We start from the raw sequence: 21140 nt of genomic DNA on the forward strand, positions 1-21140 counted from the left end.
TATACTAGTTTTGATTTTTTAAAGTAAGTAACACTCATGATATAAATCCTAGCCATCTGATTCACCTCTCAAGGCAACTACAGGTCTGAACTCTTGGTCTTCTACACTGACGGTTATGAGACCACGTGGATGGTTCTTGTTTCAGGAATTATGGTACTCCACCTCCATGTTTTCCTTTTCTTTCAGGATGAGGCTTTTTGCTGATTTGTATCTCAATTCCCTGTCCCCTTCCTCGAGAAGTTCTCAGTCTGGGAGAGCAGGGCAGAGAGAACAGCACTATAGAGGCTGGTCTGAGGGCACGAGAGCCCTGTGTGAGTGTGCTGGGGGTGGGTGTGGAGGGGGTGAGGCATCAGCGGTTAGTATCAAGCAGCATGGCCAGGTGAACTTGGGTGACAACCACAAAGCTCACGTCTTGCTCTTGCTCGTGCTCTGTGTGTGTGGTGGAGTGTTGGGACACTCCGGGTCACCTCTTAGCGACTCAAGCTGATTGAACAAGCACCAGCTCTAGCTGCAGATCCTGGGGACCGAGTGGAGAGCTCCCTGGAGAGTCTCACAGGGACAACCCAGTGCGCTCACCCCACGTGATGGGCAACCCTTCCACGCATCCTGCCAGAACTAGTCCCGTGGCCTCTCCTGAAGGCTGGGGGTAGAGTGTGCAGCCAGACCCCAGGCCCAGAAGAGCAGGGAACACAGTGACGGCCCAGAGGATGGCACAGCCCATGGAGGGCAAAGGGGAAATTTTAAAATTTTATTTATGTGCCTATTTCATTTTTAAAGCGTGTGTTCCCAATGGGATTCCTGTTGCCTTCTTATACCCATACATCAGCTTTCATCTACTGTGATGTGTGTTACACCCTAACTCAATTCTCAAGCAAAGGTGTTAGTAAAAGTCTTCTGAATACTTCAGAAAAAAAGAGATTTATTTTTAAAAATTTAAAACATTTATTTGGCTGTGCCAAGTCTCAGTTGCAACATTGGGGATCTTTAGTTGTAGCATGCAGGATCTTCAGCGGTGGGGTGGAACTCTCAGTTGTGGCACGTGGGATCTGATTGCCTGATCAGGGATTGAACTCGGGTGCCCTGCGTTGGAAGCACAGTCTTAGCCACTGGACCACCAGGGAAGTCCCAGGAGATTTACGTTTAAAGTTGCGCTATTTCACAGGGACAGAGCCGTGTTTCCCTGGAGCAGTTCTCAGAGAGGACGTGTGTGTGTGCTGGGTGAGGGTCCTGGGTGGGATGGTGGTCATGACCAGGGGCCAGGAGGCAGTCCTGGCCCTGGGTCAGGGCTGAGGCTGGACTGTCACATATTTGTCTCTCTTGGTCCCCAACCAACCCTGATGGGGTAAGACATGTCATGGCCATCTCACAGAGGAGAGACCAGAGCCACAGGACTAGGGTAGCTTGCCTAGAGTGGAGGGTTTAAACTTACAGCTGTCACACCCTTACTTTTGGCCTTTGGGAAGGAGGTTGAAGCCCCAGACCTCCCTCTGTACCTGTGGTTGTTCCAGGGACAAGATCCACAGGCCAAGTCGTGCCCAGTGCTCATAATGCAGAAGTAAGCTTTGGCATGGCCAGCCACAGAATGTTCCAGTCCGCCGTTGCTCAGGTCTCTGCCCAAACTTGAACAGATGCTTGTTAGGGTCAGCTCCAGAGCATCACCTGTTAGGTCTCGGGGCTTTGCTTTGGCCAGTAGCAAATACACCTGAATTGCATTTGGCTCCGGCTTAACAGAGAGCAGGACAATGCTTATACAACAAAACACTTTCCTTGCCTGTGACATGACAAAGAGCCCAAAGGGAGGTAGCTGGGGCTGGTGTGGCGGGCAGCTCGCCCTTCACTGCCCAGGGCCTCGCTGCCCCTCTCCCCCGTGGGGGGGCCCTGCCCTGGTGCTCCAGTGAGGACCAGGGAGGCGGGAGAGGGCTCCTGCCAAGTCGGCCCTCACGGATTCTTCTCAAGCCCTACTCAGGCGTCTGCACAGTGTCCCTGGGCAAGCCCAGCGTTTCATCGTTGTCTCCACAACTGTTGCCTTACTGTTGGGTCAGGCTGAGTCTTGTTTATGTCTTCTACCCGTTTTCCTCTTGAGTTTTCTCTTTTTCAGCAACAGCTACAAACTTTTTGCTTAAAGGATCAACCAACTACTTGTCTCTCCTTTTTGTTACAAGTATTTCCCCTCAATTGACTGCTTATCTTTTTAGTTTGTAGAAATTTTTCCATTTAAGTTTTTAAGTTTAAGGTATTCAGGTTAATGAACCACTTCCGTACGATCTCTAACTTTGGTGGAGAAGACCCCCCAGCTGGCTCTCGAGAACACGGGCCGAGCTCAGTGCAGCTTGTAACCATCCTGGGGCTGGGCGAGGGCGGAGGGGAAGGCTGGGACCCAACCCGGGGCTCCTGAGGGCCACAGAGCAGTCCGGCCACAAGTGAGGTGGAGCAAAGGTTTGGGAGAGGAGGCACAGGGCCTGGTTTGCATTTGAGAAGTTAACTAGGCAGCCAAGCGGTGTGGAGACGGCAGGACGGGGGAGCGGTAACCTCTGAGTCCCTGCTAGGGGTGAACGGCAGGGACGCGGGCTGGAGGCTCAGACTCCAGTCCTCCTGAGGCCATGGAAAGCATTGCTGGGGGCACATGAGCCCGGAGGGCACGCCCCTCCTGCCAGGACAGCAAGTGGGCCGGGTGGAACATGCTCGGACTGTTACTGTGTGCGCTCCACAGACAGAAGCTGTGACTTCATTCTTGAGAGTCTGTTTATTTTCAGATAAAAGGAATCACATTTGCCTGCATACCCCAGCAAAACCTTAAGTTTGATTTTTATAATTTAATTTTAGAAAAAAGTCAACAGTTTGCACTGGAGGATGATCTCAGGTTCCCACTCCTGTGCTGGGTTAAGCAGCCTCAAACAGTTACTGTTAGTGATGATGTGAACATGAATGCATGCGTGTGTACACACAAGTGTGTGCATCCTTTATGAAAGTTCTTGCTGTCATACCCATACATCCCCCTTTGACAATCTCACTTTTTTTATTCTGCTGTACTGTTTAGCAAATAGATAATTTGATATAATGTGATTTCACAATAAGAGGTCTAACCATTGAGATATGACTTAAAGTAATAGAAAAGCTTATTATGTGCAAACAAATAGGGCTTATGCTGCAGCTGTGTCCGAGTTTATTTCACAAAGCTGTAAACACAGGCCCTTTCTCAAGTCCTGCTGATGGATGGAGTCTCTCCTGCCTTCTGTCGGCAGAAGAAGAAGGCAGCAGCGAAGGCGCGCTCCGCCCTGTGCGGCTCTTGGCTTCCCGGCCCGCCACTTAAAGGAGCCCATTCATCCCCACGCCGGGCAGTGCTCCTCTTGGGGTCCTTCTGAGGCTTTTCACACACAGGCTTTCCCAAGCGGGAGACATCTGATCTCCGCCTGCCCAAGCGGGGCCCCAGGCCCCGGGGACCCGGGAGCTTGAGAAACGTGCTGAGAGCCGGGGAGCTGCCAGGGGAAGGGGCAGGGGTCACAGCCCTCCTCCCTCCCTGCCCTGAGCTGCTCCCCAACTGAGGGCCCTAGTGTAATTCCACCCCAGGCCTGGGGGTGAAACTGGGGAGGCCCACGAGGCCAGCCAGGCCCAGCCCTGAGAGTGGACAGAGGGGGCAGGGGCCCAATCAGTTCTGCCCACTGCCTTCCCTTGGGCTGTAAAACCAGTACTGGGGGGGCGGGCAGGTACCCAGAGGACTGTGTCTTGGAACAGGAGAACCCTTAAACCCCCGGTGTGGTGGGGTCTTCTCAGCACTTCTTAGCAGCAAGTGGTCTGGAGGACAACCCAGCCTGCCTGCCGGGTCCTCAGAGGGCCGCGGGCTGCAGGCAGAGAGCTCAGACTGCAGGCCCACGCTGGACATGTTCAGGGAACGCTTGCCCCACAGGAATCACCTCCTCTTCCGCACGTAGGCCTCCAGCCGGCCCAGCTCCTCGTAGGACTGGTAGAAAATGTCAAACTCCTGCATGCCCCAGCCCCTCCAGACAGCCAGGCACCACTCCAGATTTTCATTCTCAAAGCCGCACACAACCGTGTCCTTTGCCACCACGGCAGCATCCGTGAGAATCCTGCGGAGAGAAGGGGTCTGAGAAAACCCACAGGAGTTCCTGCTTGGTCAGGGTGGCGACCCTCACCCTGCAGCTCCTCAGAGGACAGAGCCTGGCTAAGGGGGCATCTGTGCACCCCAGTCTGGCACCAGCCATGTGCCTCTCTGTCTGGTGGTCTAGCATGTGGGCAGTCTTTCTAAAGCCTAAAAAGGGGCATCATTTCAGCTTCACCTCAGAGCAGGTATCCTCCCTAACATACCTCAGACCCCAACATGTCCAGAAAAAATGGTCAGCCTTCCGTGTCTACGAGTTTGGCATCCTTGGATATGGAGGGTTGACTGTGTGTCCTTGTGTGTGCGTAGTTGCTCATTCATGTTGGACTCTTTGTGACCACATGGACTGTAGCTCATGAGGCTCCTCTGTTCTTGGGATTCTCCAGGCAAAAATACTGGAGTGGCTTGCCAATTCCTCCTCCAGGGGATCTTCCTGACCCAGGCATTGAACCTGTGCCTTCTGCATTAGCAGGCAGATTCTTTTCCACTGAGCCACCTGGGAATCCCAGGGCTGACTATATTATATCACTTCATATATAAGGACTTGAGCATCCTTGGACTTTTGTATCTGTAGGAGTCCTGCAATCAGTGCCCCTGCAGATGCTGAGAGAGGCTGGAATGATCAATTCTATCTAACAATTCTTGCTTATCAATGGTCTATGACAGGTTTTAAGCTTTAAATCAATTTCCTTGCCACTCAGTAGGGGTATGATTCTTCTCTCTTATTATGTTTCCACATGCCTAGAAAATATAGGGGAATATACTAGACAGAAAACCTGTGCCAAGTCCAAACTACGTACATTTTTAAAAGCAAGCTCAGCATGACCCGGGCACACCCTACACACTTCCTTCCGGGCATCTGCAGGCCGTGTGCCCCGCTCTGAGCAGACACTGCCAGCCTCTCCTCCCTCTGCCCGTGTGGCCTGATGGCACCAAGGCCAGCATATAAACTGGGATATGTACAGGAATCTGCTCTTGTGGGCCTTGCATGTCTTGGGCACTTGGTAGCTATTTGCCAAGGGACTAAATGTCTCAGACGCATCTGACACATGGGCTCAAGCTACGGCCCAAGATACGTCGAGCCCGCCAGACGCATCTGGTGGGCTCAAGCTACGGCCTTCTTTTTGCTGGCTGCCTAGGCTGCTTTCTCCCTGCAGTGAGGGTGCCTGCTCTTGGTAAACCTGTCTTTGGGGGAAAAACAACAGCAGGGGAAAAGTCAAGGGCACTGATGGTGGGCACTCTGAGGTCAACAGGCCTGGGCTGTATGGACGCACCTGCTCCCCTGGAAGCCTGACCTGGGACCTGGGGACCACTGCCCTCACACTCAGCCAGCACTCAGGAGCAAACCCAGCTCCAGTCTCCAGAACCACGGGTAGGGCAAGGGCCACTGGCCCAGGGGCCATGTACATCTCCATCATTGTTCTGCTCCGGGGAAAATGGGCCGAATGTGATTTCTCCATAAGGGAGAAAAGCGCGTGGGACTCAGCCCAGTGAGGGGTGTGGACGCTGCGGACTGCCTGACAGCCCCAGGAACACTGGCTGGACCAGCCTTGCGTCAGTACAGCCAGGCGGGCAGGGTCCGACAGGCATCCTATGGTGGCGTCTGGCCTGCCTCCTGATGGTGGGCAAGTACAGCTGAGCCCAGGAATGGGCATGGTGGGCACGGACGTGGTGAAGGCTGGTGTGGCCTGGCAGCGTGGCTCCACTTGGTACCCAGTAGGAGGAGACTCCTCAGGAGGGCTCCCCTGCTTGGCAGAAAGAGTGGGGGACGACTTGGATCCCCACTGCGACTGCAGCTGAGCTGGGGCTCTGCAGGCTACCTCAGGCGGGGCAGGGGTCCACAGGTGCACGGGGCCCCCCAGGAAAGGTAGGATGACTGTGACCGATGCCCAGCTCAGCTGGCATTTGCTGATCCCCTGGGAGCTGCCTCCCGCAGACTCTGTGTTGCTCCTCCTCTGCCTCTGCTGACAGGGGTGGATGCTGTCGGTTTTGGGTAGAGGATGGAAGGGCCATGGCCATCACGCAGGGAGGTGGCAGCAGGGCCTTGATTCCCTAAGCTACAGCCTGGCCCCCACATAGCTGCCCTCCATCTTACCCGTGCGGAGTCAGCTCTCGGGCTTTCAAGACAGCAATCACGCGGCCCCGCTGAGTCCCTGCCTCCTTCTCCAGGCCAATGACGATGATATCTCCACCTCGCCTAAGAAACCAAAACCCCGCAGGGGAACCGTTTGTCCAGGGCTGTGCTCTCCAAGGGGAAATGGAGCGGGTGTGCAGAAAGGCAGGGAAACAGACTCAGCTTCAGCAAATGGATTGGGTTACTGAGAGGGCCCCAGAGCTGGGTGAGAAGCCCTTTCCCGGTCGGAAACCCGACCACGGCTCTCCTCTCTGGTGCCCTGAGCTCTGGTGGGCTGACAGGCTTCTGTGCAGGCCTTCTTAGGTTTGCTAAAGGGAGCCCTCCAGGTCCAGGAGAGAAAGGCGGCCCCTGATGCATCTGACTGTACTTGAAGGTTCCCTGCACCCTGGCCCCAAAGCAAGAGCAGAGAGGGCGCAGGGTGACACCCCTGCAGGACACCTACCTGGGGACCCAGATGACGTCTTTCACGGCGAGGATCTTCACAGCCTGCAGGTGCTGGCTGAATGCCTCGCCGTCCACAGGGCTCAGGTCATGCGCCGACCTATTGGAGCCCACAGCAGGCTCAGGCAGCTGGCTGGTGTCCTCGCAGTCAGCAGAGAAGGGCAAGCTGGCAGAGCTGGCCGGGGAGCAGGGCAGGCTGGACAGGGCCGTGGGTGCTGGGTGTGGCGAGGCCGCAGAGCAGGAGGACAGGGAGCAGTAGTCAGTCAGCGAGTCCTGGTGGCTGAGGATCTGCGTGCCCAGCTCCTCACTGAACATGAAGCTCACGTCGGCAATGGAGCCCCTCGCGGGCTCCCTTGGACTGGCTGCGGGGCTGTCCAGGGGCGGCGGGCCCATTGGGCCCACGGGAAACACATCCCCTAGGGGGCTGGGGTCCCCGCAGAAGTAGCGGGCACACAGCTGGTAGGTTGCCGAGTGGTACAGCACCAGGCAGTTGGCCCTATCATCCAGGCACCACACCACCTCCTCGCCACGGCACTCCGAGCCGCACACCACCGACGTGACCACCGAGGGCGCCACGTAGGGCTCCAGCCGCCGGCGGATCTCCAGGGCCGCGCAGTCAATGACCAGCAGGCCTGGCCCGTTGCTGTACCAGACCTCAGACCCGCTGTTGACCACCTCCATGGCCGTCACAGGGTAGGGGTTCTGCCGGGCGTCCTCGTCGGGGATGCTGAACTTGGCCCTGTTGGCCGTGTGCGAGCACAGGTAGGAGCAGCCGTAGTCCGGGGCGCCCCACGCCGCAGGGAACACTGCCACTAGGCCATCCGCCAGGCCCGCCAGCACCAGGTGGGAGTTCTGAGGGGGGAAGACAAGGTGTTTGATGCCCTTGCAGCTGGGGCATCCCAGGAGAGAGACAACATGTGCCCAACACACCCCTGCAGGCCCCCCGTGAGCACGCGCTTTCTGCCTGCACCTCCTGGCTTCTAACGAAGGCCGGGGCTGCCAGCAGGATCTTCCAGGTGTGCTCCCAAGAGAGGCGCGGCTCAGGCCCAGAAGAGCCGCCTCTGCCCTCCTTCCTGGGAGCAGAAGTCCCTGGGAGCGAGGGCCGCGTGCTGCTAGGACCAGACGGCCCACCCTCGGTGAGCCTGGACCTCTTGCCAGGCCAGGAGGAGGGAGCAGCCTTCCCCTCGGTCCCCAGGCCTCCTCCGAGGCTGCAGTGGTACCCTCCTTCCCCTGAACTCTGCTGCGTAAACTCGCGCTGGCTACGGGTGCCCCACAGGGCCAGGACTCCCGCTCGGCGCTCCGCAAGAGCAGGCCTGGGTCTGTGCCTGCCCCCAGGGCCGGTCCACACAGGGAGGGGCTGACTCCCAGCCACCTCGAGGACTCCCCCCAGTTTTCTGCTCAGGTACCAACGGGTGCCTGCTGAGCTAAGTCTTGAAGAAGTCGCTTCCAGCCGAGTCCTCTAATGGAGGCACCTCTTGGCCACCACGCCGCATGCCCTGCTTCCCGCATCTACTCTGAAACGCCTGTGGTCCAGCCGACACTGAGAGGGTCCTCAGGCTGCCCCTGCCCTGCCGTGAAGCACGTGTTCTTCTACGACCACTAGAGGTCACCAGGCAGAGGTGGTGCTGAACGCCGGGCCCAGCCCCAGGCGCCTTGGAGTGTCTGTGCAAAGCTGGGAGCAGAGAGCAGCTGAGCAGGCTCGACGCCCAGGTGGGCCAGGAGAGGGGCGGGAAGGGTTCAGGAGCACAAAGCCAGAGCCGGGAAAGGGCAGCGGCCCGGCCTTGAGCCAGCGAGAGTGAGCAGCAGAAAGCCTCCTTGTCGGGAGCTGGGAAGGCAGGCTGTCCAAGGCGATGAGTGAACCAGCCCCGAGATCAACAGCCCTCAGAATGCTTATCAAAATCCATCTTCAGGATTCCAGGACAGAAAAGAGCCAAAGCAAACAGGAGCAAGGTCTCTCTCTGAGTCCCAGCTCCAGGCCCCAGCCAGGCGGCGAGTCCCACGTCCCAGCTGGGTGTGGACATGCACGTGCAAGAATTCAGGGTCTGCCCTCTGCGGCCAACGGGCAGCACGTCCTCTGAGGGTGCAGACACGCCGACAGGGAGGCTCCGCACAGAGCCGGCTCTGTTCCTGCCGGCCACGCAGGCGGCGGGGCCCCGGCTCGGGGCTCTGGCCAGCCATGGCCTTAAGCAGCACTTTGTGTCCTGCTCTGTGGTTCAGTGCAACTGGGTCCTGAGCCGCCCAGCCGCGCCTGTGGGGCCACAGTCACAACTGACTCTAACATTGATTTCAGGGTTTCTTTTTCTTAAGAAATGAAACCGTAGAGGGTAGGGAGGAGAGTGTATGTAGTTCACGACTGTCAGGAAGTAGCAATATTGCTCTCATTTACCCAGTGTGCTGGCCCAGGGCTTTAGGTATGCTGTGCCCAGAGATCCTCCTTACCATCTCTTTTACGTCCACTTTGCAGATGGGAAAACTGGAATCAGACGATGATAGTCAACTCGTTTTAACAAAGCCGCACCAATAATGGCCCTTCGAGTGGGAAGCTGTACAAACAAGTGCCTCAGGGCCCACAAAGGGGTTCCAGAGGCTGGAGAAGCCTTGGGGACGTCACCAAGGAGCTGGGGAAAGGGGGGCTCAGCTTCTCAGAGTGGGGGTTCATGGCCCTCATCTTCAGAAATGAATAAGAAGAGGTGTGAGCAGCCAGATCACTTCTGGAGGGAAGGGCCTGCTGGGCACGTGGTGCTGGGTGGGGAGGGGTGCGGCAGGGCCAGCCTGTGGGCTCAGTCTGATCTCAGCTGCAGCAGCGCTCGGAATCCTGGCTCGGAATCGTGGGTACCGCTCACGATTCACTTGAGAAAGGCAGAAGCTAGAAGCTGAGGTGGTGAGTCTTTGGGGCCAGACTTACACACAGGGACTGAGGTCTAGGCTGGATGGTGTGTATCCCAAAGCAGGCAGAGCTGGAGGGGGCAGGGATATGGCTGGCTACCCAACAGGGGTGGGGGCCTGCCAGGGCCTGGGGACTGACTGGCTATGGGGGTGCTGGGCCGGGTTCTCAGAGGGCACACGTGCAGCTGCTCCTGGATGCCAGCTGTACCAGAAAAGCATCTCCAGCTGGAGCTGTGGCACTTGCCTGCGCTTAGCCCTAGTTTTACTGGTCACTAGCTTCCCTGGTGGCTCAGATGGTAAAGAATCTGCTTGCAATGCTGGAGGCCCAGGTTCAGTCCCTGGGTCAGGATGATCCCCTGGAGGAGGAAATGGCACCCCACTCCAGTATTCTTGCCTGGAGAATCCCAAGGACAGAGCAACCTGGTGGGCTACAGTCCATGGGGTCACACAGAGCTGGACACAACTGAGCGGCCAACACTTAGCTTCTCAGAGACCCAGAGGCACCAAGGATGGCCTGGGCCTCCTGTCTCTACGGCTGACTGTGACCTAGGCCTGGTAGTCCAGAAGAGCATGGCTCTGCTCCCTTCCCTATCAGCCCAACAGAACAGTCAACAGAGAACCAGAAACCTGTGGACCCACCTCCTTATCTCACCTTTTTTATAATAGGTACTGCCAAGAAGCAGGTGACGATGGCCGGGGTGTCCAAAGCCCGCTGGGGTGTGTTCAGCGGACACATGCCCTTGAGGCTGTAGATGTAAATCTTCTGGTCCTGCAGAGGAGACAGCTAGCGTGAGAGCTGGCTGCACCGGGCCTGCCAGCTCCCGGGGTGCACGCGGCCTCAGGAGGCCCCCCACCCCTAGGGAAGTAACAGTTATCGAGGCCTTCTGATTGGCTGGTTTCATATTTCTGCTCTTTTTAGAGACTCTGAACACTACAAAATAGTCTAAAGACAAACATAAAATCGCCTACACCACAATCTAATTTTCAGGATTGAAATGTGGGGCCCAGACTTTCAGTTTTCTCTGTGTCCTGGTGTGTGTCTGCATTCCCAACAGCAGCGGGGCCACACTGCTACGCTGTTTCTGCACTCCTCTTCTCCCAGGACGACGGGTGTGGGCAGAGGCCCTCTCCTCCCTGGTCTGTTAGGGAATGAGGCGTGCCCATCACTTGAGTGCACCAGAATTTGGCTGCTGTGCTGTCAGATGCATATTTGCTCATTCTCGCTGCTCTGAGTTACGCTGGAATAAGTATTCCTACCCTCTTGTCTTGTCTGAGTGTTTCTGTGTTTGCATGTCTTGGTTTTTTCCTTAGAGCAAATTCTTAAAACTGAAATCACTAAGATTTACAAAGGCATGAATATTGTTGAGATTTCTGATGCACATTTGAACGACACTTGCCATCTAGAAAGGTGGCACCAATTCATATTCTCCCGCCCAGTAGCTTCAGATCATTTATTTTTGTGGCATTCCTCTCTGGAGTTCTCAAAAGACAGTTCCTTGTGCCTTCTGCTGACCTCTTTGCATGAAAACAAGAGGCCTCAGAGCTGAGTGGATTTGCTGTTAGGCAGGTGGTGTTATAAGAAGCCCAGTCACTTCACCAGCCTATCGGGGTGAATCCCTCTTGCTGGGATTCTGCACTGGACACATCAAAGCTCCGTCCCAGCCACCAGTCAGGAGCGGGCGGGTGAGCCGGCCCTGTGAGTAAGTGTGGGCTGGGGTTCTATCTGAAGTTTGAAATGTGCCTGGGTGTCCTGCCTGTTTTGTTGCTAAACCTGAACCCCCAGGGGCGGGAGTTACCCACGTCGATTAGAGCCCTACAGGGGCGCGGTTACCTCAGTGGCCGTCCACAGCGAGTTCTGGATCTTGAGTTGGCAGCTCAGTTTCATTCCTGCACAGCTCATGTGCTGCACTTCCAGAAGGCCCTTCTCCGTGTTCACCACCGTGTAGTTCCTACAAGCGGCAAGACGGTGCAGTCAGCGCGGGCCCCCCTCCCGAGGGCAGGCCTAGAGCAGCCTTGGAGGAGGGCATCAGCTGTGGGCCTTGCTTACCCCTTCCAGCCCAGGGTCCAATTCTGCTCGTTCTGAGGGGCTCAAGGCTGCGGCAGAGCCTGGTTTACCTGCCTGGTCATGCTTGAACATTTAGGCTGAGAAAGGCATTCCCAAGAGGAAGAATGATCCTCTCTCTGTGATCTCTGACGGCTCAAAAAGTTGCATGAAAGGACACCAGGAGGCTGTACGTGCACCACAGTCACTCCTTGCCCCCTCCCTGGGCATGTCCTCTCCCTGCCCCCAGCAGAGTACATCAGGTCCACTAGAGACACGGTGAGTGAGCTGCAGAGTAGATGGGGCGGGGCGGGAGGGTGAGGGGGGTGGGCCTCGAAAAAGCATAAGTGCCCTGAGAACTCAAGCTGCTGTTTACAAAGAGGGCCTTTCTCTCACCCACCCACCCCTATGTCCCCCCACATTGCACTCTGTCTCCCCACCACCCTTGATGAACACCCACTGTGCTCACTGCTGCAGGGGAGACTGCAGCTGGGGCAGGGGTCCCTGCAGATCCGTCCTGCAGTCCGAGGGAATAAGTCAAGTGAGTGGCTAGCAGTTCTCAATGTAAAACTTTTCTGCCATCAAATTTTGGAAACCCTTGCCACGGTTGACTGATAACGTGTATTTGTACATGATAGAGTTGAACGAAAAATCAGCAAATGAACACTTTCTTCAAAGTTATATTCCACACCCCCCTTTTCTCCAGTCTTTTTTCTATGCATTGAAAACATAAAACTATTATAAATAACTACATTTAACTTGGAAAAAAATTAAAATATAGAGACACTTACAGGATAACACTCCCCTATTCCCTCCAACAAGAATTTTATGCATGTCCTGTCTTCTGCATGCACCCGCTTCCTTCTTACCCCTTCGTTGTTGTTCAATTGCCAATCGACTCTTTGCCACTGTGTGGACTACAGCACACCAGGCCTCCCTGTCCTTCACCATCTCCCAGCATTTGCTCGAGCGCATGTCCATTGAGTCGGTGCCCCTCTCCTCCCTAATTTAGGACGGTCTCATTTCCCCCTCCACTCTCACTTTCCAGGATCACTGCCCTTCGTGCTCTGGCTTCAGTGAGCGTGTCCCTCCTTCAGGCTGGTGGTGAGCTTTTAAAACCTCCCCACATCACAGGGGCCTTTCCCTTCCCACTGGAGATGAGCTTTTACCGCTTTGGGCAGTGTTGTCTCCAATACTGTGGGTGAGTCTGTAACACTGAGACGGTAAAGAAAGCACCGTCGTGGGGCGGTGGGGAGGTGGGGCAGAGCACAGCGCCCCTGGGAAAGGCTCTGCTGCTGCTGCTGCTAAGTCGCTTCAGTCGTGTCCGACTGTGTGGCCCCATAGACGGCAGCCCACCAGGCTCCGCCGCTCCTAGGCGTGCAAATGCTGCGTCACAGGGCATGAGTATCTCAAAGCCATTCAAAACATATCAACAAATTGTTTTTCAGACAGATGTGCAAATTTACATACTCACTAGTAAGGTATGACCAACCTTCAGCAGTTTACATTATTATGTTTGAAAATAGAGCTTGCCAAAAGGAGAAGAAAAAGGAATCTTGCAGACTGAATTTGTATTTCTTTAATTATTAGAAAGTTCTACTGTTAAAAAATATGCCTTGCCTATTTTATGACTGAGATTTTAGTATTTTTTCCCACTGAGGTGTAAAAGTCTCTGAAATAACAGATAATAATTTCTGATTTTCTCTATTTGTTTAAAAGATTTTTGAGAGTCTGCTGAGAAAATAAATATATATGGAAAATGGGATTTATTTTTATATTTATATATCTGACGAGCATTTCAATTTGTTTTATGTGTACATTTATATCTTTTAACAGTAAGAGGGCTTTATTTTCACGATAGACAGTATGCCTGTATTTCCTGGTCTTCTGAGAGTGTGACAGTCCCCCAAAGCGTTAGTGGCATCAGGATGCTGTCTGTACCTATAAAGGAGTTTGAAAACTATGTATGTGCTAAGTCACTTTAGTCGTGTCTGACTCTTTGTGACCCCATGGACTGTAGCCTGCCAGGCTCTTCTGTCCATGGGATTTCCCAGGCAAGAACACTGGAGCGAGTTGGCATTTTCTTCTCCATGGGATCTTCCATACCCAGGGATTGAACCTGTGTCTTTTACGTCTCTTGCCACGTGCTGTCATTCAAACCAGAGCGCCCAGCCCCTCCCTCTCAGCTCCTCCCTCCCTTCTTTTGCAGCGCGCATATCACAGCCCCCGCGCTCATCACCCAGCTTCAGGAACTATCACTCTATGGCCATGTCAGTGTATTTCTGCCCCCATCCATTTTTTTCTCTCCCCAGATTCTTAGGAAGCAAGTCCCCCAAATCATCTTTTTATCTAACTTTTATCTGCATTTATCTCTAAAAAATTATTAGAAAAAAAAATTAGAAACCTAACCACAGGGCATGACCACACCTAAGAGATGCTAATTCCTTAATGTCACGAATGTCCAGTGTTCCAACTTCCCTAATTCTCTCATCATTGCTTTCACAGTTTACTTGAATCGGTAGTGAAAGAAAGCCTGCATTTCTGCTGATTTTTATGTCTCCAAGTCTTTTTTAGGCTTCCCTTCTCGTTTTCTCCAAGCAGGGAGCAAGTCACGTGCTGAAGACACAGGCGGTGCCCTGTGGAGTTCCTGCAGCCCGGGGCATCATCCACCTTACTCCCCTGCTCCCCACCTCGATTCTCAGTCTCGATTAGATTTCATCTGATTTCTTGGGCTAGAGGGCGTCCTCAGTAGGATGTGCGCTTCTCTTGGGAGGCACACAATGTCGGGATCTCGCTCCCTCTGTGATCGTTAATGGTCACTGCCGACGTCCGTTACTTCAACAGGGATTACAAAATACTGCCATTCTAATTCTAGTATCTTTCTCCATTTACTAGCTTCATTTACCCTAGAAAGAAAAACTTCCTCCTAACATCTCTTTTGCTAGCTACCCTGGGGCACAGCTCACATTCCAGACAGACTAGTTTTCAAAATATTAAGTTTGCTCTCTAGGAGCCTCCAATGATGATAAATGAGGAGTTTTTTTTAATTAAAAAGTCTTTTTAATTACTACTTTTTACTAAGTAGCATTAGAAACTTGTGAGCTTAAACAATTTGATGTGTCTCAGTTTATTGCAGATGTTTATTCTTGCTGAGGCTTGTTGCCCTGTCTGGCCCATGGGAACCTCTTCAGGTTGGATCCTGAGTCCGTTTGATCTATCCTCACCATCTCTGATGGCATCCTTGTTGTCAGAGTGTCCAGTGTTTCAGGCCTACTTCCTCCCCCAGATCTGGAGTCAGTCACTTCTCCAGTAAGCTTTGGTTCCCTTGGCCCTGAGAGAGGACCATCTGCATCCTAGGGGGTCTCACTGGCATTGTTTCTAGGCCTTTTCAATGGGCAGAGCTAGGAAATATGAGTTCATTATTCTTAAAGGTAAAATACTCACAAATCTATCCAATTTAAATTCAGAACTACAGAAGTTTTATTTAACCTATTTTTTATATTTTACATGATAAATATCACAATTTGCAAAGCACAGCGTCAATATAATTACTCATTTACTTTACCCTATAGTTTATAAGCAATGCCTTAAAACAGCAACACACTATCACCACCATTATAATTACTGTGTATATATACACACACACATATGCATTTTTACATGGCTATGGGTATTTAGGTATATATTGTTTACATATCTACTTTTCTTTTTTCCTTAGGGCATGGTTTCTCAGAGCATGTCTTAGGTCAGAACGCTCCGTCACAGCGGCATAAACCCTGATGAAAACCATACCAACAGTGACCTAAGTAAAATGGCAAATTCCTCATTTATTTCATTGCATCTTAAGCTTTGCTTCATCTGAGCCTTACCAGATTTGCGCACCTGCACATATTTGCAGTAGGCTTCCTAGATCATGCCTTGAAAAACTTTCCTGCTTCTGAAGGGGTCACACTAGGTAGGTGGGAGGGGCCAGGACTGAAGCATCTCACATAGGATGTGCTTTTCTGCAAAGTCTCTGATGCTATCTTTCCAAATCCCTGGCCTCGGTGTCCTTCTCCTTGAATGAATATGAAATCCTCTCCCCCAGGCCCTTGTTCTTCCCGCCCCATCACTAAGAAGAGATGCGCCTGGAAGTTGGGTGGGCGGCAGCATGAATCCCTATTTGGGCACCCTTTCTGCTTGAACAGGGGCCCCTTCCCTCCTCTCTGCTCAGCACCTCCACTAGCACCCTTCTCTCTTCCTGTCCCCCAGCATCATTTACTTTCTCTGCCATCGAGCTGCAAGTAACTCCCACCTTAAAACATAACCCTCCCTTGATCTCTGCCCCTTATGTCCCAGGCAGACACCACATTTTCTCTGCTTCTCTTATTCACAAACCCACACGTGCTTGTCTGTATGCTTGCGGACTGCTTTCTCTCTTGAGCAGACGCCATCAGGATTTCAACTCACCATTCACTAAACATCTCTCACCATGGTCAGCCACGACTGCTCCCCACCCACCGCTGCCCCCCACTCTGACAGCAGCAGGTTATGGCAAGCCTCACACGTTACCTGGACTCCTCCTTGCCTTCCCAGAACACCACCATGTACTCCTGGCCCTGGGATGAGAAGAAGGATGTCTGCTTCCCGCAGGGCAGTTGGTACATGAAGGTCGCAAAGGTCGGGTCCTTCATCTGGCTCACCACCGCCAGGGCCAGTGGTCGCTGAGGGAGACAGGCCCGCAGTGTCATGAGTGAGGGTCACTTACAACCAAATCAGTGCCCACCCTGTCCTCAAAACTAAGGGTCTTAAACCAGGAAGAAGTAGAATCTGCTTATTCAGTACCCAACCAAAACAAGAAGCCAAAACAACTTCAGATACCAGAAATAAACCCTCCCAGGTGTCTGGTTCACCGTCATCCATGGCAACTCAAAACCAGGTGGTCAGGTGAGCATAAGCTCTGATATTCCAACCCTTGTGTCCAGGGACACACAGTTGTAGAAAGAATTTTTCTCAGACCTCATTTACTTTCAATGACCAAATCTAATTTGATAAATGAGTTTTAATCCTGAAACCATTGATCTCTTCCAAAAACAAAATGATAGCTTCAAAATGATACTATGACTCCTGTTTCTCATGAGCAAATTTTCTTCCCATTCCTTTAAAAAGAGATATGTACATTCGCATGGCTCTTGCCTGGGGGCTATACTGCTATAAAGGGGTTGGCTTGTTTTATGTGCATGGTGATGTAACATAAAAGTTGGGGAGGAAAAGAAACTTTGTTTTTCCTGAGAGTGACACTCACACAAAGAAAATGAACTAGGTGTGTCAGAGTAACACATATATCTTCGTAAAAGAGATGAGCAGAGAAGAGCCCATTTGTTTTAGACCCTCAGTGAAGAGTGGGCAGGCAACCACACAGGTGTGCTCTAGAGACCCACAGCCTCCACCAGCTGCAGGAGCTGCGAGGGCCCCAGGTACCTTCTCGGGCTTCGTATCCCAGCACTCCATCATAAGCGCCTGCAGTCGATGGAACTGCACTTCCTCCGGCTGACCCAGAACTGGGCGGATGCCCTTGGACAGCTTCTTGGCGATCTGAAGCTGGTGCTGGCCCAGTGCGGGCCGCTGTCCTGACAGCAACTCGTAGAGCACCATCCCGTAGGAGAACATGTCTACCTGGGCAGAGAGGCAAGCCAAATCAGACACCCTGCCTGGGCCCAGCAGATCTTGCAAGCTGGCTCTGACAGAGAGGGAGTGGGAAGACACATTAGAGAAGGAAAAAGTGGGTTCTGCCCAAAGGAAGCAATCATCAGTTCACCAGTCCATCTACCTCTCTCTGCCTGTCCAAACATTCCACCAACCATCTGACTTTCCATGATTCTGTCCCCTAATCCATCTATCTTCCAGTCCTTTTTTCCCTTCCTTCCTCCCTCCCACCTTTCTATACATCCATCCATCTACCCACACACACGATCACCTTTCCTTCTGCACATTTATCTGTCCATCTTTCAATGTATCCATATATACAGCCCTTTGACTGTCCTGTCCATTTACCCATCTTCCAAAACTTCCTTCCTTCCATCCATCCACTGAACACATAATGAAAACCTGGTGTCAAGCACTGCATAAGGCTTTTAAGGATGCCATGGTACTTCCCCTTTATCAAAACAAGGCAGGAAAATGCAAACCCTTGGTTTAACATGCTTGATAGTAGTACACGCAAATCACGAAAAAGGGGAAAGTCTCCCAGATCACAACATCTTGATTCATTCAAATGTCATGAAAAATCCCCTAAAGGAGAGAGTGACATGGTTCTCCATAAGGGTCAAGAAATAACCTTTTAGCAGGAAAATGGCTAAGATAGACCTGAGCGTTCTCAATGTGAAGATTCTGTTATAAATTTAGTTATGAGGTGCTTTGCCATCTGCTACTCAGAAGCTTATTTTTGTCACCCTGATTTGCCTTTTCTATCTTGGTTAATAGCCACGGTGCTGGGTTAACATGCTTGGGTCATTCGTGAAGCCATCAGTCAATGACTCATCTGCAAGTCACCAAATAATGAGAAATTATAGACAAGAGGAGTTTCACTGCTGGATGACTAATTAGCCAGGGCCAGCCCCAGATGCAAGGTGAGCACTGCAAGAGAGTTTGAAGTTGTCTGTGTACCAGCACCTACCAAACAGTCCTCAGGGAAGAAGGCCTCGTCCCAGTCAAGGCTGGCCACGCGGCCGTCTAGGAGGCCATGCTGGACCTGCTGGAATCACTCTCTCCTCCTGGCTTTAGTGACGCTGCCTTTTGATCCAACCCGGGCCCTTTAGCAGCCTTATCTGTCTGTCCCTCATGAGCCACTGCGAAGCTGGTCCTCTGTCCCCCTTTTGCATATCTGACTGGCAGATGCGGATAAGAATCATCTCTGTCTTGGACTTTTTGTCCACCGTGCACAGCCTCCACTATGTTTCTGAACTGAGGTTTGAGAATTCTGAGGTTCAGTCACTGTTCTGCAGCTAAGGAGACGCCACCCTTGACGTTTCTAGGTGGACACAGGCCTCTGTGCCCTTCTGGTTCATTCCAGGGCCTCCCGGTTGAGCACGAGAGAGGAGAGATGTGTGCCTGAGGGCGTGTAGAGCCCAGAGCTGCAGGTGCCCTGGGACCAGGCCATCCTGGGCCAAGGGACTGCTGTGGGTGGGCCATACCTTCTCGTCATACACGATGCGAGGCCGGATCTCTGGGGCCTGGTAGCCGGGAGTGCCCTCCACGCCAAGGGCACCCTCGTGGAACGACTGCCGGGAGATGCCATAGTCGGACAGCTTGATGTTGATGTGCTCCTTGATGTCCAGAGACCAGACCAGGATGTTGTCGGATTTCAGGTCACAGAAGATGATGTTTTTCTTGTGCAGGTAGGCCAGGCCAGAGGCTATCTGGTAGGCTATTTTTTGGGTGAGCATGTGTCCCAAGGGCATAAAGGAGGAATCTTGGCAAAGAAAAAATATCAAACTATTATCATAACAACTCTTATTTTCTTACCTCTGTCTTCCCCAATATTTTATAGTCTACAGATGCATTCTCATTGTTCTCTAGGCTAGGTGCCAGAAGAGACAGAGGACGACCTTCTTAAGATTATTTAGGTTACAAATGCTTATTGTGAGTGCTTTATTCATAGTATCTCATGCCTGCAGTGGTTGGTGGTTCTACTAAAAAAAAGCCAGGATTCAAAATTCCTAGAGTTCACTTCAGGCCAAGATTGCTACTATAATGTCAAGGAGTGAGTTGCAGGTATAAGAACTCCATTAAAAGAAAATCTCTTCTGTTGAAGGAGAAATAATTAATTTTAATTGCATTTCTTCTTCCTGAGTTAAAAGATAGCTATCTCTTTCCCTCTGTCAGCTCATTGGAATTTAGTTACCCATTTCTTAGGGTAAGTGTTCTAAAGCTTTGTTGAAAAATAATGTAGGCTAAAACTGACCACAGGGCCTCGGATGTTTAACCACAGTGGATGGACACGGAGCCCTGTGGGCAGAGAGAGACTTGAGTGGCCGCGGGCTTCCCGGGCTCTGCCGCTCAGGGCTCCAGGGGCTGCCTCCTTTGATGGTCTCACTGCCCTCCAAGGGGGGCTATTGCCTCTTTTGATGGATGAGTAAATGAAGCAACTTCCCAGATTATGGCAGAGAACCTGGACTCAGAACACAGTTCTGTCTGACTCCAAACGGCAATCTCCTCCAGCGGTGCCAACTCCACTGCCCAACACTTCGGTGTGGAGAAGCTCTCCTGTTTCCACCAGGCATGGCCCACGAGACTCAGGCAGCTGTGCCCGGCCCCGGCTGGCTCCCTGGGCCCTGTGCTGCCCGCCGTGGGCCCCTGGGGGAAGACTCCAGGTGCAGTGCGTACCTCTGGCGTTCTCGGACAGCACGGTGTTGAGGCTGCCCAGAGGGGCGAGCTCCAGCGCGAAGCAGAGCGGGTGGACGCTGATGCCGATGAGGGACACGATGCAGGGGTGCTGTAGGGCGTGCAGCATGCTGGCCTCCTGCCGGAACTCCGAGAAGCTCCTCATGGCATCGGTGGCCTGTAGGCGCCTCAGCATGGTATCTGTGGGGGGAGCTCGGCTGTCAGCACCAGCCGGGCGGGGGCCCCGCCAGGCTCGGAGCCGCCCCTCGGGGACTCCTGGGGCTGGTCAGGGCCAGGACTTGTACCTCTGGGGGCTGCAGTACCATCACCCAGAATCGGGCACCAAATGGGAGCCCTCCTGAGGCATCCGGGCTAGTATCAAGCCCCCTCCTCGGGCACCATGCTTGTCAGGTGCTACACTCGGTGTCCCGGACCCTTTCTTGGAGGGCCGCACACCCCCACCCTCGTCACCCACTCTGCTGCCCTCTGCCCAGCCTGCTGTTCACCGCCTAAGGCTCTCAGCTGCATCTTATTCCAAATCTGCAGCCCTGAGGGTCACCCAGAGCCTGGCAAGTAACCAAGCCCCCACTGCTCAGCTGCAAGGATGCTGGGGGCTTGGTCACTGCTGCTCATCTTACTCCTAGAGGCCGGGGCCATGAAGGCAGAGTGGACTACCACCCTCGTGTCGGCCAGAAGGAAAACCGCAGGGCGGTCATGGGCCTTGACAGGCTCTCTCAGGCCCAAGAAGGAGCGTCTGGGGCAGTGACGGGCTGTGCTGCAACGTCCACCCACTGCCCTCACAATGCACCCCACGTGGGAGGCGTTTGCCTGAGTCCCCAGAGGGGTCTTTTCCACCCATCGGTCACCCACCAGGCTGCGGCCAGCCCGGAGGTCACTGAGCCCGCTTGTCCTCTTGGGTTCTGATCTGTCCCTCCCCTGTTCAGATTTTAAAATCAGGAATCACTGGACATGGAAGTTTCAACAGCAGAAAGAGAATCTTGGCAGTTAAAATGGATTGATTGTGCCAGATGGATGTGTGAGCCAGACAAATTTGTTTTTAAGTGTAAAAGTTGTTTTTCACATTGGGCCTTTATACCATTAATCATGTATTTTTGACTATGGCTGAAGTCTCTGCCCCAGTTTAATGAACAGCCTGCCTT

The 21140-nt window shown here is 53.0% G+C and overlaps 1 protein-coding gene across 5 annotated transcripts in view; it reads right to left on the minus strand.

Annotated features, from left to right (window-relative positions):
• Nucleotides 2725-21140, minus strand: part of LRRK1 (leucine rich repeat kinase 1) — a 141399-nt gene continuing 122983 nt past the window's right edge. For 4 of the 5 annotated variants that reach the window (XM_018066303.1, XM_018066302.1, XM_018066304.1 and 1 more), the window contains exons 27-35: nt 19984-20181; nt 18792-19069; nt 17080-17274; nt 16171-16322; nt 11410-11527; nt 10231-10347; nt 6694-7544; nt 6213-6314; nt 2725-4085 (exon numbers count right to left, since the gene is read on the minus strand). In XM_018066303.1, coding sequence (XP_017921792.1) covers nt 3908-4085; nt 6213-6314; nt 6694-7544; nt 10231-10347; nt 11410-11527; nt 16171-16322; nt 17080-17274; nt 18792-19069; nt 19984-20181 — 2189 coding nt within the window. In that variant the 3' untranslated portion in view covers nt 2725-3907. The remainder of the gene's footprint in view (nt 4086-6212; nt 6315-6693; nt 7545-10230; nt 10348-11409; nt 11528-16170; nt 16323-17079; nt 17275-18791; nt 19070-19983; nt 20182-21140) is intronic. The other variant, XM_013972914.2, reaches the window with a different exon arrangement.

Source organism: Capra hircus, chromosome 21 (genome assembly GCF_001704415.2).
Source record: "Capra hircus breed San Clemente chromosome 21, ASM170441v1, whole genome shotgun sequence".
Taxonomy (NCBI): domain Eukaryota; kingdom Metazoa; phylum Chordata; class Mammalia; order Artiodactyla; family Bovidae; genus Capra; species Capra hircus.